The 14,701-nt window shown below is 52.1% G+C and overlaps 1 protein-coding gene across 1 annotated transcript in view; it reads right to left on the bottom strand.

The window, feature by feature from the left end:
- The window catches only part of Dnah2 (dynein axonemal heavy chain 2), a 115,743-nt gene that overhangs the window by 65,193 nt on the left and 35,849 nt on the right, over positions 1–14,701 (bottom strand). The window contains 7 exon segments of the mRNA XM_052757667.1: positions 170–370; positions 2,337–2,529; positions 3,433–3,580; positions 4,561–4,749; positions 5,219–5,458; positions 5,824–5,980; positions 7,239–7,385. Coding sequence (XP_052613627.1) covers positions 170–370; positions 2,337–2,529; positions 3,433–3,580; positions 4,561–4,749; positions 5,219–5,458; positions 5,824–5,980; positions 7,239–7,385 — 1,275 coding nt within the window.

Here is a 14,701-nt window from a genome sequence, read left to right as displayed (position 1 = left end):
CACACACGCACACACGCTCACATGTACACACACATGCACAAACACGCACGCACACACACACGTGCACACACACTCACATGCACACACACACACACACACACACACACACACACACACACACACAGAGGCATGCGCACACACGCTCACACATGCCCAAGCCAAGCTTTACTTCTCAGCGTTGTCCTTCAGATAGCTGTGCAGATCCATCAGGCGCCCGGCGGCCATCTCCTTGAGCAGGGTTGTAAACTTATTCTGCCACTCGTTGCAGTGCTGCACCAGTGAGAACTTGAGGCGTGAACAGTCCAGCAGAACAAACTGAATGCTGAGGACCGTCTCCTCCTTCTGCACATTGTTGGCCACCTCCGTGTAGCTGCAAGAGCCCCGGGTCTGCTCAGAGGGTTTTACCCCTCACAGGTGACCCCAACACCACCCCCCCAACCGTTACTCTCTCAATTCCTTCCACCCAAACCTACAGTTCTAGACAGTTCTGGTGCCAGGTGTCACCCAGGCCAACCCATTCCTGGCAGACTGCTGTGGTCATGTCAACGTCCCAAGTACTGGACAGCACCAATCACAACCTTTCCCCAGGGTCCCACAGCCTTGGAGTAGCCCAGGTTGGGGCGGGGCTCACACCACATGGCTTCTAGCTCAGTTGCCTCTAGCAGTTTGGTTTAGGAGATAGGGTTTTTACATTTTTCCAGGCTGGCCTCAAACTCCTGAACACAAGTGGCTATCTTGCCTCAGCTTCCTGTAGCTGGAACTACCGATGGACCGACCCTGCATGCTTTTCTTCTGGGACTGGGACTATCCTGAGCCTTTGTTTCCTCATCCATAACGTAGTGGTGGCCACAGGACAGCAGCAGGGGACAGGCTGCTGCATGGAAGCCCCTCTGTCTGCCTCCGGTCCTGTGTCCATGCCTTGGCCTGTTCGCTTTGTGGGGGCACACTAATGGGCTCCCATCTGTACTCAGTCCCTGCTGTTTCCTCCCGCGCCCCCGCCCCCATCTCTGCCTGATGAAAGCCTACCCCTCTTAGGATGCACAGCCCCACAGGTACCGTCTTCACAAAACATTTCCTGGTACCTCTGGCCAGAAATCCTCTCTTTCCACTTTACTGTGATTTCAAAATTCCCCAGAGGTCTGTGTGGTAAGTTCCAGTCTGCAGCCTGGCACTACCATGAGTTGGTGGAAATCGGTGAACCAAGGAGAGAGTCTTCCCCTCACTGGGCTTACGCCTTGGAGGGTCCCACGCCCCCCAGCTCTGTCTCTCCTCTATTCTACGCCGTGAGGTCTATGGCCTTGCATCCACTATGGTGTACATCTACAAGCCCAAAGCAGTGGTGTCCACTGGTCAGGGGCTAAAATTTCCCACAACTGTGAACCAAAACAAAACTCCTTTCTGAAGAGGTTGCTTTTCCTCAAGTATTTTTTATAGTAATAGACACCGACTAGCCCCCCGCAGCTTGTACACATCCTCATCATAGTACAAATGCATGGAGCTGGTACGGTCACAGCCAGTGCCTTACAAGCTTCCAGAGTTCACATCACACACATACGTATGTATGTACTCATATGCATATACACTGAATAACCGCACAGTATCCTACTATAGGTTACATAATATCTACGGCACAGGAAACTGAGGCCTGGGGAATACGAAACCCTGCCCGAGAGTACATAGTCAGTCAGTGTTAGGGCTGGGCCCAGGCCTTCCTAGCATGCCAAGGCTCCCACTCTCGCGGCCACACATTTGTCTTCCTCACAACACTATTGTCCCTGAGGAGAAAGACCTGTAGATTTCTTTTCTTTCTTTTAAAAAGTCTTCATGGCCCATAGGAGAATTGTACTGAATAAATGAATGGCCATGGCCAGGGGACCATGAAAAGATGGCAGTTACTTCACAGTCAGAACTTAAGAATCCTCTTTCGTTTAGCTCCAGCCCGTCACCTTAGGGTTGTTAGTGAAAGGGCTTCCCCTCTCTGCCCCCCACTCCTGCCTCCTGCCTTCCTCCCCCTCTCCCCCGATCCCTGCCCCCCCCCCATTTCCCTTTTTTTAAGGCATGGTCTTGCTATGTATCTCAAGCCGCACACCACGCTGCTCCTGCTGCTCCTGCAGGCTGGGATTATGGAATGAGCCAGGTCACCAGCTCCTCTACCTTTTCCGTCTCTAGCCTCCCTGCTTCCCAACCAACCCTGTTGTGCTCCTCTAGACACCTGCCTTTCCCTAGACCTTGCCCAGCCCCTCTCTGGATCTCGGCCCTCAGGAAGGGAAGGTCCAGCTCACCTCTGCAGCTCAGGGCACACAGCATCCAGACCTACCGTACCCAAGCCCACTCACCGGGCAATGTCAGCATCAAAGGAAGAGACAGGGGGGTTGAGGCGCTGGTAGCGACGAATAAAGGAGTCCTTGTTGATCTCCCAGATCTCCCGATACATGTCCCAGGTCTTGAGGTAATTCTGCAGCAGGCTTGCGTTGTTAGTCATCCCACTGCTGATCTGGGACTGGATCTTCTTGATGTCCTCATCTCGCTCTTCAAAGGGTGGAGAAAGATGCTTCTCATTGATACGCACCCCAGTCCCAGCTCCAGCCTGGCCCCGGCACTGCCCTGGGCTCTCTACTCTGTCAGTCCCCCACTAAAATGTACTCAAACATGAGCATTAGGAAACGGAGGAGATCTCAAAAAACCACAAAACAAACAAACAAACAAAACTGCAGGGAGGGGCTGGAGAGGTGGCTCAGAGGTTAGAGCACTGGCTGCTCCTCCAGAGGACGTGGGTTCAATTCCCAGCACCCATGTGATGGCTCACATCCATCTGTAATGGGATCTGATTCCCTCTTCTGGTGTGCATGAGGATGGAGCACTCGTAGACATAAAATAAATAAATCTTAAAAAGAAACAGAGAGGAGCTAGAGAGATGGCTCAGTGGTTAAGAGGCACCAGGTTCTATTCCCAACACCCACGTGGAGGCTCACAACATCTGTAACTTCAGTTCCAGGGGATGAATCCAAGGCCTTCTTTCTGGACTTGGTAGGCACAGACCTACATTCAAGCAAAATGCCCATACATATGAAAGAAGAGTGAATGAATCTTCAAAGAGAAGAGGAAACAGAGGACGCAGCAGTGCCGATCTTGCCCCGCATCCTCTCCTCTCTCTCTCTCTCTCTCTCTCTCTCCCCACCCCCACGCGGGAATCAAGGCCTCTTCCAGTCCAACACGAGTCTCAAACTTATCCTTGCTCCTCTTCCGGCCCAGTTTTCAAACCCACAGCAATCAGTCACCTAATCGCAAGCTCCTTCCCCAGTTTGGCTCTTTGGCGTGGTTTCCCATCAGCCACAGAGATGACTGGCCCATGTGGATGAAATGCCCTCATCTCTCCTCCTAACTCTGCCCGGTCTAAGTGCCCACTGTGTGCCCTCCCCACAGCCCGCTCACCCACAATCACATGGATGGGTTCTCGATTTATCTTGCGTTTGATGAGGATATCGGGGAGGCGGCGGAAGATGGAGATGGTGGAGAAGAGGTGACTGGCAATGTCATTGACCACACTTGCCAGAGTCTGCAGAGTGGGGGAGAACTCCACCTGCGGGGAAGCGCAGAGGAGCTTAGGGCACTCGTGGAGAGACACAGGCCTCGAAGCCTCTAAGGCTAAACACCTCAGAGCTGGGCCTGGAGGCCCAGAAGAAAGTCAAGGCCCAGGATGATGTTTAAGAGCAGAGAGAGGGGGCTGGAGATGGTTCAGCGGTTAAGAGCACTGGATACTCTTCCAGAGGACATGGGTTCAATAAATACCTAGCACCCACGTGGTGGCTCACAATGGTCTGTAACTCCAATTCTAAGGGATTCATTACCCTCTTCTGGCTTCTGCAGACATCAGGCACACATGTGGTGCACAGACATACATGCAGGCAAAACACTTATACATTTGAAAAAAAAAAAAAAGAATTGGGAGAAAATAACAGTTGGCTGTGGGGTGTGAAGCCCACAAGGATGCATCTGCCACCCAACTCCCGCACCTGAGAGTTAGGGAACATCACAGAAGACGGGGTTGGGGGGGACTTTAAGGGCCCCAAGGACCAGGAAGTCTGCTGGGAGACTGCAGGGAAGCGTCACCCATGATTCCTCAGCAATATGGCTGCCTAAGTGAGACCTGGACAAGGACACCACCGACAGCCATGCTACGGCGGAGGAGTGAAATCTCATGGGGTCTAACCCTAGAAAACAAACTATAACTGCAGCCGACTAACGCTGAGAGTGGGGGACCAGTCTTCCCCAAGAAGGGGCCCCTGCTCTGTTACCCAACACCAAGTGTCATCCCTGAAATCAGACACATATAAGCAACACTAACCAGAATCGGCAGGTTCTATGTAGATGTGAAGAAAAGGGGGTCATGAATTTGACAGGGAGCAAGGTCGGGGGACAAGGAAGGTGTAGGAGGGAGGCAAGAGAAGTGGGGAAATGATGTGATTCCATTTTAATGTTTTAAATTTTTAAATTTTCAAGAAGAATTGGAAGAAGCTGAGGACAAAGGTGGGATGGTTTTGAGGTGTTGGCGGCTCTTACCTGTGCCACGCCCCCCTGCACTTCATTCTGTAAAATGACAAGGACTCGGAAAAGTGGGTTTGGAGTCGTCTTCCCGTCCCCACTGATGGCCTTGGAAAGTTCCAGCAGTGACCACTTCACATTCATGCGCAGGGCATCCTCCAGCATGTGATCCAACCGTATTGTGTAGAGCAGCCACTGCTGCTGAATCTGTGGGGGGTGGGGGGTGGGGGTTCTTCTAGAGAGACCAGCTCAGGCCCTGGGGACGTGGGCACCAGCGGATGGGAGACAAGCAAGATGGCTACAGAAACGCAGGGCTCTGGGGGTGGGAGACAGCTCAGCTGTTAAGAGCACTGGCTGCTCTTACAGAGGACCCGGGTTCAGTTCCCAGCACCCACATGGCAGCTCATGACCTGACACCCTCCTCTGGCCACCGAGTGCAGCAGGTACACACACATGTGGGCAAAAACACTCACAAATATAAAAACAAATCTTTAAAGGAACAGAGGCAAGATCCTGAATGCTGCAAGAGGAGACTTCAAACACGGAAGGCGAGCTGCGTTTGGGACCAGGGTAGGACATTTGAGAAACACACATTGGCGAACGGGCCAGGAGGGTAGTAGTGAGGTAGGAGGGTATGTGGGCTTCCCTACCACAACCCCAGTCGCAGGATGCCTACATCAGGGCCATCATTCTTGAAGACTTCGTAGGAGTTGGTCATGATGTTCACCACATCCTGGTGCAGGTTGAGCAGCTTCTGCTGTACAGTCATCCGATGCTCCCTCTGGGCCTCCTCGAACTCCAGGTCCCGGTATACCCGTTTGCCCGTGATGCGCACCAGCAGCATCTCTGACATCTCCTGGGCCTTCCAGCCGATGGTCAGAGTGGACGCCTTGAAATCATTCACAATCGTCTGCACCTGGAATCAGACCCGCGAACAGCTCACAGGTGGCACCTCCTATGACATATATTCCCTCCAACTGTGCAGACACCTTGTATATTCCTTCCCGTGAAGGTTGGGCTGGGGCCCTCTGGACCTGATTCTACTCTCCCACTTAGCCTCCTGACAGAATTTCTGACATTAAAAAAAAAAAAAAAATCCTTCCCTTCAGTGGGGAAAAACTTGCGTAACCATGCATAAGACCTCGGGATCAACTCTCAGCACCAAATTTTAGGGGGGAGGGAGTCCTTATACCAGCATTTTTAATTTATTCCTATTTGTTTTATTTTATAGCGCCTTCCATCAGCCTTTCCGACCTTCAGTGTCTGGTGGCCGCGGCCTACCTTGCTGGCATGTATGCGGCACTCTGTGATAAAGAAGGCACTAGCCCCTTTAAGAGCCCAGTGCAGCTTCTTCAGTCCTGGGTGGATCTTCTTATCCAGGAATCGGATCCGCTCTTTGAACAAGGCCTGCTCATCTGGGGACAGCATGGCAATAATCCTGTGGATGAGAGAAGATCGGTAGCTGGTAGAGAAAACTGTGAGGGCCTCTTCTCCTGCCAGGAAGCTTGGCAGCCTCTGAAACTTGCATTCTAGCCTAGGGATCCCCAAAGAAGCTGTGATCATGCAAATGTTACACACAGTGTGCTGGCCAGGGGCTGGCGAGATGGCTCAGTGGTTAGAGACACTTGCCACTGAATCTTGAAGATCTGAATTCAATTCCTGGGACCCACATAGTGGAAGGAGAGAACTGACTCCCACAGGTTGACCTCTGATCTCTACACGCACACCAAGGCTGGAGAGAGGGCTCAGCAGTTAAGAGCACTTGCTTTTACTTAGGACTCTGGTTCAATTCCCTGCCCCTACATGTTTTGCAACCATTTGTAACTCTAGTCCTAGGGGATCTGACACCCTCTTCTGGCCTCCTCAGGCACCAGGCCTGTATGTGGTGCACAGAGAAAACACCCACGCACACTAAATAAATAAATACAATGTAAGATGTGCTACCCAACACTAGCTGTATGTAGCTTGAAATGTGGCCTATGCCAGGGGCAATTTTTTAATTAAGTAATTTAAATGGAAGTAGCTACATGCAGCTAACGGTCACCACATTGAATGTATCCTTTCTAGACGGTCAGATAGAACAAATGTTCCATCCCCTCGGACTTCCACCGAGGTGAGAAAGGTCTGTGAGACTGTCTTCCCGAAATCCGTCTGTTAAAACCTTCCCTTGGGGGCTGGTTAGCACATGGATGGGATTGGTGTCTTGAGGAGGAGACCTAACAGAGCTCCCATCTCATTCTACACGGAAGACTGTCAAGTGGCCATTTAGAAACCAGCAGCTAGAGGCCCTCACCTGACGCTGGCCCTGGCCCTCCCTTGACCGTGAGCCTCCCAAGCTTCCAGAACTGTGGGCAATGAGTTTGGTTATTTCTAAGCCATCCAATCCATGACACTTGGACAGAGATGGGTCCCAGCAGGTCAAAGGCTGGGGGATGGGACTAGATGGGGGACACATGGCCTTGCTTCAGTGACTCTGATGCTATTCCATGCCCACGATCCTAATGTCACCCCGTTTTGAGTGCCCTGGGCTGGTTACTTTGGCTCTCTCCCATTGAGGGATAGAACTAACGGCAGGGCCGTAAGAGTGGGAAATGGGAACATGTGTTTCAGGAGGGAAGACACACGATGGATGGGAACAGACCACATGCTCAGGCAGCTACGGTAAACACAAGGCTGTGACGAGGACCGCAGCCCACCTATTGTAGTCTCGAGCAACAAGGAGCAGGTTCTCCCGGAGAATGCGCAGGTCCTCGGCGCGTTCAGCCACGTTCATCACATAGTGCGGCGTCTCAAACAGCAGCCGCTCCCAGTAGTCAATCTCCACGAAGAGAACCAGGAGCATCCTGGGAGAGAAGGCAGAGCAGCTGAGGGCGTCAGGAGGGGTGTGGGAGCACAGAGGGGCCATCTGACAGAAACCAAGCAGGCCTTCCAGGTGACAGGCAGACAGGGCACAACTGTCGCTGCTTCCCCAAACCATGAGAACAGCAGCAGCGGGGATTTCTGGGCGTCTGGGGCAAACGCCCACACAGGTACAAGGTGACAACAAGTAGTCCTGGAAGTTGAACAGTAGATGACCTGGGTTTGGAGCAGAAGGGGAATTCTAAGTGGGCCAGAGCGACAGCTGGAAACTACCTAGCTCTCTAAAAGCCCCAGGGACTGTGGCTTCAAGGAAACTTCTAGAAGGGGCTTTGAAAGTGAGGCTCAAACAGGAAGGCCAGTGTTGAATTCAAGAAGAAGCTTCCCTGTGTCCTTCCCTGACTCTGTAGAACAGGGGCCTTCCCTGTCTGTTGAGGTACAGGGACAAGCAGAAGACGACCTTGACTGGGGACTCCAGGCCATGAAGAAGAGTCGTAGCCTGAGAGGTCGGGGGGGGGGGGGGGGGGGGGGGGGGGGGGCGGGTATACACGGCCATCCACAAGCTCAGAACTAAGACCCTAGCCTTGTCGCTTCCTGAGAAATCCACCCTATGGCCAGTAGACCGGAGGTCCCAAGTGTCAAGATGTATTTGAGGGCATGAGGTACACCAAGAAAGGTCCCAGTTTGGAAGATTCTTTTCTGAGGTCTCTGACTAGCGTGGGAGGAAATGTCTAATGATGACTTTGGGAACACTTCTCAAAGAGCTACCCTGTTGACCTCAACAACAGTCACTGCTGATGAGCCCCGCCCACCCCAGCCCCCACCAGTGCTTCCAATCAGTTTCCAATTCCTTTCCTACAATGTGAATACAATGTACCCGAGCTTTTCTATTCTTTTTCTAATTTGCAAGGGCTCTTGTTGGCTTGCTTTGGTATTTTGCTACCCAGGCTGGCCTTGAACTCACTGAGGATGACCTTGAACTCCTGATATTCCTGCCTCCATCTCCCAAGTGGTGGGGTTAGGGGCGCACATCACCATGTCCAGGTGCTAGAGTGACGCTCGTGTCCTGTTCTCTCTTATGAGTTCTCTTTCATTGCGTGACAGTTTTGTTATTTTTCATGTGTATGCCAAGCAGACCTTTGGCTCTCTTCTGGCTGCTTGCTTGCTTGTTTAGGTTTTTACCCTTGGTACTCACAAAGTTCAAAATGATGGCAAAAGAACTCAAAAATCCAAACAAGGAAAAAGTAAAATGAACAGAAAACAGGAAAAAGGGGGCACAGGGGTATAAGTTAGAGAAGACCTTCTCTAGAGAAAAAAATTTCTAGAGAAAAAATAGAAAATACCCTATTTATAATTTTATGTTGTGTTAGAGGGAATGCTGTGTTGAATATAAAAATTAATTTCACTTATTAATGACATCCCAAAGCATGAGAGTCCCGAGTGTCCTTTGCCTCCTGTCTACCGAGATCCCCTTTCCAATCAGTCGGCCATTCCTCTGCCACACCCAGGGATCCTTCACAGCTCCTCTGCAGGCTGCGTCCAGCTTCCTCTCTGCCTCACCAGCACTGGTTTCAAGTTTATCCAAACCACCGGCTCTCTGACTTCACGAAAACCTTCAGGTGGTGATTTTTACTTCCGTCCTGTTCACTCCCCTCGCTGACCCTGCTGACTTTTCTTTGTGTTTTTTATTTGTTCTCTATGCTGGGAATGGAAGCCACTTTCCAGGGTCTGGTCCATGCTAACTCCACTGAGCTGACAGCCCTCAGTCCCAGCCCCTCATCTCAGCCACTCTATTAGCAATCTTCACTCTTTTGTCTTCAGGCTAATATCTCACAAAAACTCCAACACAAGCCAGCCATGTTAGTGCACGCCTTTAAGTCCAGCACTCGGGAGGCAAAGGCCGGCATATCGACTGCAAGTTTGAGACTAGCCTATAGCCTGGCCTATAGACATTTCAAGTTCCAGGAGGGGTGGGGGGTGGGGGTTGAAGTCTATTTTCCTCCAGGCTAAGTCATGTGAACGCAGCTGAGCAACGCTGATGAAAACCACAGATTAGTCCAGCCTCACTCTGAATTCTTCCCCGAGGCCTGCCAGGGCACGCCAGGCTACAGCCCGAGTCTTTCCCAGAGTGCTCTCTTACTCTCTTCATCCAGATTTCAAGTTGTATTACAAAGGATAGTAACAAAAAACACTGTGGTATGGGCATGGAAACAGACATTTCAATCGATGGAATAACACTGAAGACTGGACATCACTCCAGACACCTACAGACAGCTTATTTGTTCATTTGTTTGTTTTTTGAGACAGGGTTTCTGTGTAGCCCTGGCTGTCCTGGAACTCATTATGTTGATCAGGCTGGCCTTGAACTCATAGATCCACCAGCCTCTGCCTCCTGGGTGCTGGGACTAAAGGAGTGTTGCCACCATGCCTGGCTGATAGCTGATTTTGGCCATGGGTGTCAGGATCCCCTGAAACTGGAGTTAAAGACAGGTGTGAGCTGCCATGTGGGTGCTGGGAATTGAACTCGGGTCCTCTGGAAGAAGAGTCAGTGCTCTTAACCCCTGAGCCATCTCTCCAGCCCATTACTGATGTTTAAAAAGAAAAAAATAGACACTGGAGAAAAAAAAAGCATCTTCAACTAATGGTGCTGGTTAAACTGGACGGCTGAATGGAGAAGAATGAAAACAGATCCGTGTCTACCATCCTGCACAAAACTCAACTCCAAATGGATCACAAACCTCACCATAAGATCAGACGCCCTGGGCTGGAGAGATGGCTCAGTGGTTAAGAGCACCGACTGTTCTTCCAGAGGTTCTGAGTTCAATTCCCAGCAACCACATGGTGGCTCAACCACTTGTAATGAGATCTGGTGCCCTCTTCTGGCCTGTAGGGGTACATGCAGACAGAACACTGTATACATAATAAATAAATCTTTAAAAAAAAAAAAAAAATCAGATGCCCTGAATCTGGCAGAACAGGGGAATAGGCTTGAGGTCACGAAAGGCCTTTCTGAACAGTATGCTAACAGCAAAGGCATTGAGATCAACAATTAATAACTACGACCTTATGAAGATACAGTTTCCATACAGAAAAGACACCATCATTTGAGCAAAGCTGCAGCCTACAGATTGGCGAGAAATCTTTAACAATTATCTGTCTTCAAGGCACTATCTGAAATCCCACTCTTCCCCAAGCTGGTCTCTCCCAGGGGAAAGTCATCAGGTGAGAACTCCATCTGCTTCCCGCAGCAGAATGTGTGAACTGACCTGTCCCATGATGAGGCTCCCTGCACATTCATTTATGACTGTAAATTCCTTCTCCTTGGTATTGAAGCTCCCTGGGGCTCTGTTCTCCCTCAGGAGCTACACTCTGCCTACAGTTCCCTCAACATACCACTTCCTTCCCACCACTGGAATACGGCCAAACTCTGTCCTTTCAAAAGAGAATATACTAAAAACAACACTCCCTTGATTCCTACTGTCCTCCAGGTACCACCTCTGCCCACTTTTTTTTTTTTTTCTGAGACAGGGTTTCTCTGTGTAGCTTTGGAGCCTGTCCTGGATCTTGCTCTGTAGCCCAGGCTGGCCTCGAACTCACAAAGATCCACCTACCTCTGTCTCCCGAGGGATGGGATTAAAGGCGTGGGCCACCACCACCCCTTCTCCATCATTCTCATCCCAAAGGTAGGCACCCCACTCCCAACCCTTCCTCTGCTCCACCCACACCTCTTAGAGAACTCACCAAGAATTCCCACAGCTACAACAAAGGAGACTTTGTAGCTTCTTGGTCTTATCGTCCCCAACCTTTTTTGTAGACTTTTAAAAATATACTTTTATCTTATTTTGTGTATATGGCTGTTTTGTCTACATGTACATCTACGTACCACCTCTGGAAAGCCAGAAGGGAGCACTGGATCCGCTAGAACTATAGTTACAGATAGTTGTGAGACTCCATGTGGGTGCTGAGAACTGAACCCAGGTTTCTCTGGAAAAGCAGCCAGTGATCTTTACCACTAGACCATTTCTCCAGCTTCTCTCCACTGGTTTTAATACAATGGTGAATCCTCCACTTTCTGAATACGCCCCTTTCCTCAGACTCACTCTTCCCCACAGTTCTCTCCTGTGATCTCTTTACTTACAATCTGTCCTCTCTACAGTCTTGAGGCTCATTTCACTGGAACACAGTAAGGAATCTGCTACCTCTCTAGTCCCCTTGAATGGGGAACCGGAAGGTTCTTCATCTCCAGTAATTCCTCCAGGTTGACTAACCCACTCTCATGGCTTCGGTTGCCTCTGAAAGCTGATCAATTCCCCAATCTACCCAGCTGAGCTCTATGTGTCCAGCTGCCCAGAGACATCTCTCCCCAGCTTGTCTCACAGGTGCCGCAAACCCAATGTGTCCACAGACAGAGGAATCATCGCAAGACTTGGAGCTCCTGTCTGAGGATAGAGCATCCAAGGAAGAGGACCACCCCAGGAAGAGGACCACCCCAGGAAGAGGACCACCCCAGGAGGAGGACCACCCCAGGAAGAGGACCACCCCAGGAAGAGGACCACCCCAGGAGGAGGACCACCCCAGGAAGAGGACCACCCCAGGAAGAGGACCACCCCAGGAAGAGGACCACCCCAGGAGGAGGACCACCCCAGGAAGAGGACCACCCCAGGAAGAGGACCACCCCAGGAAGAGGACCACCCCAGGAAGAGGACCACCCCAGGAAGAGGACCACCCCAGGAGGAGGACCACTCCAGGAAGAGGACCACCCCAGGAAGAGGACCACCCCAGGAAGAGGACCACCCCAGGAAGAGGACCACCCCAGGAAGAACAGCACACAGGAAGACATCAGACAGGAAGACAGCACCCAGGAGGACAGCACACAGGAGGACGGCACACAGGAGGACACAGGAGGACACAGGAGGACACAGGAGGACGGCACACAGGAGGACACAGGAGGACAGCACACAGGAGGACAGCACACAGGAGGACGGCACACAGGAGGACAGCACACAGGAGGACGGCACACAGGAGGACGGCACACAGGAGGACAGCACACAGGAGGACACAGGAGGACGGCACACAGGAGGACGGCACACAGGAGGACGGCACACAGGAGGACACAGGAGGACACAGGAGGACGGCACACAGGAGGACACAGGAGGACGGCACACAGGAGGACGGCACACAGGAGGACACACAGGAGGACACAGGAGGACGGCACACAGGAGGACGGCACACAGGAGGACGGCACACAGGAGGACGGCACACAGGAGGACGGCACACAGGAGGACGGCACACAGGAGGACGGCACACAGGAGGACAGCACACAGGAGGACACAGGAGGACGGCACACAGGAGCACACAGGAGGACACAGGAGGACGGCACACAGGAGGACACAGGAGGACACAGGAGGACAGCACACAGGAGGACGGCACACAGGAGGACACAGGAGGACGGCACACAGGAGGACACAGGAGGACACACAGGAGGACACAGGAGGACACAGGAGGACACAGGAGGACAGCACACAGGAGGACGGCACACAGGAGGACAGCACACAGGAGGACACAGGAGGACGGCACACAGGAGCACACAGGAGGACAGCACACAGGAGGACACAGGAGGACGGCACACAGGAGGACACACAGGAGGACACACAGGAGGACGGCACACAGGAGGACGGCACACAGGAGCACACAGGAGGACAGCACACAGGAGGACACAGGAGGACGGCACACAGGAGGACACACAGGAGGACACACAGGAGGACGGCACACAGGAGGACGGCACACAGGAGGACGGCACACAGGAGGACACAGGAGGACACAGGAGGACACAGGAGGACGGCACACAGGAGGAACACACAGGAGGACACACAGGAGGACAGCACACAGGAGGACGGCACACAGGAGGACGGCACACAGGAGGACACACAGGAGGACGGCACACAGGAGGACGGCACACAGGAGGACACAGGAGGACGGCACACAGGAGGACACAGGAGGACAGCACACAGGAGGACACAGGAGGACACAGGAGGACACAGGAGGACACAGGAGGACACAGGAGGACAGCACACAGGAGGACACAGGAGGACACACAGGAGGACACACAGGAGGACACACAGGAGGACGGCACACAGGAGGACACAGGAGGACACACAGGAGGACACAGGAGGACACAGGAGGACGGCACACAGGAGGACACAGGAGGACACAGGAGGACACAGGAGGACGGCACACAGGAGGACACAGGAGGACGGCACACAGGAGGACACAGGAGGACGGCACACAGGAGGACGGCACACAGGAGGACACAGGAGGACGGCACACAGGAGGACACAGGAGGACACACAGGAGGACACAGGAGGACACAGGAGGACGGCACACAGGAGGACGGCACACAGGAGGACACAGGAGGACGGCACACAGGAGGACAGCACACAGGAGGACGGCACACAGGAGGACAGCACACAGGAGGACGGCACACAGGAGGACACAGGAGGACACAGGAGGACACAGGAGGACACACAGGAGGACGGCACACAGGAGGACGGCACACAGGAGGAACACACAGGAGGACGGCACACAGGAGGACGGCACCCAGGAGGACGGCACCCAGGAGGAGCACCAAGGAAGAGCACTACCCACACCTACCCATGGACCAAGGACTGTGTGCATGCCTTCCCACGGCCTCACTTTCCAATGTCCTACCCATTACTAACTCTGTTTTTTTATAAAGCAAAACTCAGAAATTCAGTTCTCTCCAAGGAATGTGTAACTCCAATGCCATGATAAATGGCATTATTTATATCTAAAACTAGAAGACGAACTCCATCTAAAGGGCTAGAACCACAGTTGTCACCATATAGGAATATGGACCTCATATGGCTACATTTTCTGACTTCAAGACAGGCCGGCAGAGTCAATTCCTTTTTTTTTTTTTTTCCTTTTTATTAAAGACAGGGTCTTACTATGTAGCAGCTCTAGGTGTCCTGGAACTCACTATGTAGACCAGGCTGGCCTCGAACTCACAGAGATCAGCTTGCCTCTGCTTCACTAGTGCTGGGATTAAAGGTGTGCACCTCACACCCACTCAGAAGGTCAATTCTTCTACAAACACCTACATTGTTTACATCATCACCAACTCCTATTGAAAAAACTGAGGAGGTAACTTCTACACTACTAGCAATGGTCTCCTCCACTGAAATAGTAGCAGCAAGGGGTGTGTGCTTTATATAGCTATTTGTTAAACTGAACACGCAATTTTTAAGTATGTCTCTCTGTGTGTGATATATTTTATAATAAA

This window comes from Peromyscus californicus, unplaced genomic scaffold, assembly GCF_007827085.1.
Source record: "Peromyscus californicus insignis strain IS unplaced genomic scaffold, ASM782708v3 Scaffold_3__1_contigs__length_106647218, whole genome shotgun sequence".
In the NCBI taxonomy this organism is placed as follows: domain Eukaryota; kingdom Metazoa; phylum Chordata; class Mammalia; order Rodentia; family Cricetidae; genus Peromyscus; species Peromyscus californicus.
This window is presented reverse-complemented; position numbering and strand designations above follow the sequence as displayed.